General features: G+C 38.5%; 1 protein-coding gene across 1 annotated transcript; it reads right to left on the reverse strand.

Moving 5' to 3' along the window:
• Positions 1-2,077: 2,077 nt before the first annotated feature.
• Positions 2,078-5,547, reverse strand: LOC120959445 (uncharacterized). Its single transcript, XM_040382831.2, has 2 exons — positions 4,330-5,547; positions 2,078-4,255 (listed from the first exon to the last, which is right to left on the reverse strand). The coding sequence occupies exons 1-2, from the start codon at positions 4,715-4,717 to the stop codon at positions 4,149-4,151; spliced, it is 495 nt and encodes a 164-aa protein (XP_040238765.2). The 5' UTR covers positions 4,718-5,547; the 3' UTR covers positions 2,078-4,148.

A 5,547-nucleotide genomic window follows, 5' to 3' on the forward strand; every position in this document is an offset into this window, starting at 1 on the left:
CGAAATATTGAACTTTTTATGTTTATTGATCGAAAGATTACTGGGTTTTAAAGATATTTACAATGATGTAAATGTAAAGATATTTACATTTTTTTAAATTAGATTTAAACGTTTTAAAATCAACAAAAAAAGTTCAACGTCAACAGCATCAAAAAAGGTAAGTGCTAAAAAAGTATTAAAATTATTTATAGTTTTGAAATTATAAGAACGTTTCAGCTAGCTTAAAAATGTGTTGAAAATGTTTCAAATTTGAAAGTATTCGGATGTAAAACATATTCCATTGGGGTAGTCCCGTGTTGCAGTCGTCAACTCGAACGACTCAATAACATGCTTGTCATGCGTTCAATCCTAGAATGGACCGTCCCTCCGTAGCAAGGATTGACTATCCGGCTGCGTGGTAATGAATTAAGTCTCGAAAGCCTGTATAGGCCGGCATGTCAGCGTAGGACTAGGACGTTACGCCAAATAGAAGAACATATTCCATTAACTTAACTACACTATGTTTCTACTATGTGGTTACTATGTATACAGTTATTTCCCGATATACGCCATACTCGATACGCGCGATTTTCTAAATTTTAAAGTTCTTCGAACAAATTGTAGTGATTTGATACATCAAATGTCAAATGCAAAGTAAATTCCAGTTTGGTCGAATTTAAAAAAAACTGCAATATTGTAATCATCGGTTGAAATCAAATAAAATAACTAAGCTAGTGGCTAAAACCTTCCACTTCAAACTAAATTATACGAGGCTGTAATTTGACTGAAAACCTCGAAATATGCCGCTAATTTTCGAGATACGCTATTGCCTCCCGTTCGCATTAAAAGCGTATATCGGGGAACACCTGTGCTATAAACTAAACTCGACAAGTGTTATTACTATCATTGAATTACAAAGTCTACTAGCGTGATAGCTTCGTACTTACAAGTTTAGGTTTATTTATATACTCCGGCATGACAGCAAACGTGATAAATAAATAGGCAAATGAGGCCAATCGGCTCAAAGTCTCTATAAAAATAAACAAAAAAAAAAAAAAAAGGTGTTATCTTAAAAAGAACTCTTCACCAGGAAGATGAATAATGTAATTATCAACACATTTCCACTGGTGTATTAAATTAAATATTATAATACATTAAAAAGACCTTTTTTGTACGTTGTAAACTTTTTTCAAACACAACATTAAATGAACTCATAGTGTTGCTAAATTTGTTGAAGTTTTTATTTTCATTCCCTTATACCGTTACTTAAAGCTTTCCGAATTTGTCTGTACGATTGCAGTTCCAATTGACATGTTCTGAGAGTTACTTTATGATTTTGCAACTGAACATACACGTACACTATGCTAGCAGGTTCTTTAAACCATTGTCTCTACTGCATTTATGATAAAATGTCGCAGCACAAGTTCCAGCATGTGGTATACGTTTCAATCGATAAAACACAATGCAATTTTCCCTTAATCTATGCATCACCAAACCATTTCCTCAATCCTGCAACGGTTTGTGATGAGTTTGATGCTATTATGTGGCAATATTTCGACCAAACTTGTCCAGCCCGGCCGGTTTTAATTGCATTTTGCTTTGCTTTTCTCTTGCAATTGCGACTCCCTCCGTTGTCGTACGCAAGCATACATACATGCTCATGTGCGCTAAAGCCTTGCGTAGATGAGGTACCGGAAACGAAGTTTTGAGATTGTTTCGTTCCGAGAGATGAATTTGCATCCCGGCATCCCGCAGTTCACAGCACACACGAGGAATACGGTGCGTTGATACACGTAAACTTTTCTAGCAATGCTGTTATCCCGTACAAAAGGGCTCATGTTGTCCGCATACCAGTCGCATCGAAACTTTGGGATGAGCTGATATGCTAAGGGAGACCCGGATACAGAACCGACAGATGACGTTCAGCAGTCGAACTGGACTTTGGCGATAAATGGACATGCCCTGAATAAGTAATGGAACGTAGCGTGCGATTCGGTACTCTTATTTCATCTAACGAAGATTGCAAATGCGACTTTGGTCTTGGCCGTCGTTACGATTGTGTCGTTTTATGATTAGGTAGACTAAATACGTCTAAAAATGCAAATCCATGTAAGTTTTTATTTAATCTAATATGAAACCCTCATCTATTTAAAACAAAAAAACACATCAATTATCATAAAAAGAGGAACAGACAATTTAGCAACTTTTTTTCACTGCATCGCATTAGTATTGGTAATTATTGGTAATTAGTAATGCTTCTAAAGATTAAATTAATACAAACAATGAAGCTAGAAGCAAAACAACGATTATGCCTTATTCCAAACTCGATTATATTTTTCTTCTAAACCTGGCTGTTGTTGTTTATGAATTTATTTCTATGGCATATATAATTATTTTATTTTCATAACATACTACAATTGTTTCGATTTCCCTAATTTTACAATAGCTCATTAGTGGTATCAGTTACCTCTGGATTCTTGCCAAGACAAACATTCAGATACCCGAAAAGATTGATCGAATATGATCTTTTGAAATCGACAAATTTGCTATCAAATGGCTAATGGAAACCGCTTTGAATCACACGGCCCTATCATCAAAGTAACTAACCACTTTGCTAACCACAATGCTTTTAAAATGCTCATTTGAACATACAGTGGAATCCCATCATTATGAGTGCCCCACATAACGAGCAAATGTAAATGCTCAGCAAATACCAATTTAAATGAGTAAAATCTCGCATAACGAGCAATATCAGTCGTGTTTCTGATAAATTTTTCGCTGTTGATATGAAATTAAAAACTCGTTCGATTAACACTGAGCATTTTTTTAAGTTTAATTTTCGCTCAGGCAAATGGAAAGTTTGGAATAATTGATAATAATTGATAGAATAATAATTATAATAATTAAAAATAATATAAAACTGAAAGAAGTGTCGTATAATTATGTGATCCACAAGTGTGTGGTAAATTGACAATTTACATATTTACTCATGAAGACGAGAGTTCCCCGATCAATTGTCGACACATGAAACAGTTCCATATGACTATATATGTCGTGTGCAAGTGTGTTGTAGATTTGATGCTAATGTATTAATTAAAAACGTTAAAAACATTATACTTGCTGAACAATACCTACCACTACTATTGATAACTAGTGACAAAACTGGTTTATCTAGGAAAACAGCGGAAAAAGAAACTCTTCCTTAGACACAAACCTATAAACGGTGAATTAAAATTGTTTCCTCCTATTCCCGCTAGCATCTTTCAGCCAAATCGGTAGCTCTGCAAGCAAATCACATGTACGAAACAATAGAATTTGTCAATTTCGAGTAATATTAACCATCAAATCTATGACCGGATACCCGGGTATGATTTTCATTTTCAAATTGAAATTACTATTAATTTTGAAATGGTAGCTACCTCATTCTTAAACGTATTTTTAGGAAATTTACTTTTCTAAACAAATTAAGATAATTCACTCCAATTCAAAATAATGGAAATTTGTGTTGTAGGATATTTGATAAAAGTGATTTTGATTTTTTTTTTTTTATTTAGAATAAAGTTCATCCCCCTTATATCTACGACCGGTATGACCAGTTAATTACATTGGTATTTAATACACTTTGTGTGGACGGTGATATTTTTTCATGTTAAAACTTTAATAACTTGTGATGTAGCGAATATTCAAATTTCTAGTAGTTGGATGTATATCTGTACATACATATGTAGTGTATATCTCTCTCTCTCTCTCTCCCTTCGATGATCCGGAGGATGCGTCGGTCAAACACGCCAAGAACGTTTGCACCCTCCGCTCGGATGGTCCAAGACTCGTTTTCATATGCGGCCAACACCATAGACCACACGGCGAATCAATGTGCGAAATATCTCACATTTCGTGGCGTCTCGAAGTCTTCAGGATCTCAGCAGTCGGTGAAGCCCATAGTATGTACGATTCCCCTGCACAATGCGTCTCGGGATTTCGCTGCTGATGTCGTTGTCCGAGGTAACGACCGTCCGAAGGTTGCAGAACTCCTTCACTACCTCGAGATTGTTGCCATCTACTTATACACTGTTTCCCAGATGGTGTAAGTCTCCGGTAAGCACTTTGTCTTCGTCTCATTGATTTTCAATCCATTTCTTGCTGCTTCGCGTTTGAGTCGTGTGTAAGCCTCACACACCTTCGCTGTTGTCCTGCCGATGATGTCCAAGTAATTGGAGAGACCGGTATAGGATCGTGTTACAGATGTCGTTGTCTAGCCCCGCGCTTCGAATGACACCTTCCAGGGTGATGTTGAAGAGCATATAGGAGAGTCCGTCACCTTGCCTCCGACGTCAAGTTCGATACTCTTACCTTGCACTGCACCATTCATGAAGGCCTCTAACAGCCGGATCAGCTTCCCAGGGAAGTGATACCGCTGCATGATGTTCCATTGCTTATTCCGGTTGGTCGGAATGGTGTCGTAAGCCGCCTTGAAGTCGATGAACAGGTGGTATGTAAGGATCTTGCGCTCTTGGTACTTCTGGAGGATCTGCAGTAGAATAAAGATTTGGTCGGTGGGGGATTTGCCACCAACAAACTCAGCTTGATAGCTGCCGACGAAATTTCTAGCAAGGGGTGTAAGTCTGCAGAATAGAATCTGGGACAGGATCTTGTAGGCGGCATTGCGGACTGTGATAGCTCGATAATTCGAACAATTCAGCCTGTCATCCTTTTTGTAGACTGGCTGCCTCTGCTCCATTCAGGTGTCCTTCGAAGTAGCATTACCACCTTTCGAGCACATCTCGCTCTTCTATTTGGAGATTTCCTTCCACATCGCGGTACATTGCGGAGCAAACGCGATCCGTGCCACCTTCAATCTCCTGTAGAATAAGCGGGTGTCCCCCGACTGGGCTATCTGCTCCAGCACCTGGTAATCTGACTCTTCGCGCTGTTTAGTCAGTCGTCTGTAGCTCTCCGCGTTCTGACGGTGTTGGCACGATATTGACCACATGTAATTTGACAGGCGAATTGGGATATTTACAAACATTTACAAACATCGAGCTGTCATGCCCCATGAGCTCGAATAGGTAGAAAGAATCACAGCAGATGGCGCCACAGTACAGCAACAGATAAGGATAAAAATATGAGACAGATATATGACCAAGATTAGGGCCAATTAGGATAAAGTTCGACAGCGGTCACTAAAAGGGTCAATTAAGTTCATTGCCAAACAGCTGATCTGGAACAGGGCGCCATCGCGAAACGCGGTTAGTCACAAATTAGAAAACGGATAGGCAACACCAATTTTAAAACTACGCTGCGAACATCACCAAAAGCTAGTTTGTGAATTTTGTCATCCTCTCTTTTTTAAACTCAAATATAGATTGCTACACACGTAGCAACATTTTAAAATTGCTCAGCTCTATTCCGTGTGAATATTTGAGATACGATGAGTAAACGCGGGTTTGATTGTGGTGGCTGCGAGCGGCATAATACCGTAGACGACATGGTGCTGTGTGATAGTTGTGAAAAGTGGTACCACTACGGATGTGCTGGCGTCACCGCGGAAATCAAATTCCAGGAGTGGCG

The sequence above is a fragment of the Anopheles coluzzii genome, chromosome 3 (genome assembly GCF_943734685.1).
Source record: "Anopheles coluzzii chromosome 3, AcolN3, whole genome shotgun sequence".
NCBI classification, from domain to species: Eukaryota; Metazoa; Arthropoda; class Insecta; order Diptera; family Culicidae; genus Anopheles; species Anopheles coluzzii.

Bases quoted from the DNA above. Each gene is read 5' to 3' on its own strand.
- LOC120959445 (XM_040382831.2), bottom strand. From the start codon at position 4,717: ATGGAGCAGAGGCAGCCAGTCTACAAAAAGGATGACAGGCTGAATTGT. The intron at 4,256-4,329 runs GTAAGAGTATCG...TCACCCTGGAAG, and splicing joins CATGAATGGTGCAGTGCAAG to GTGTCATTCGAAGCGCGGGG.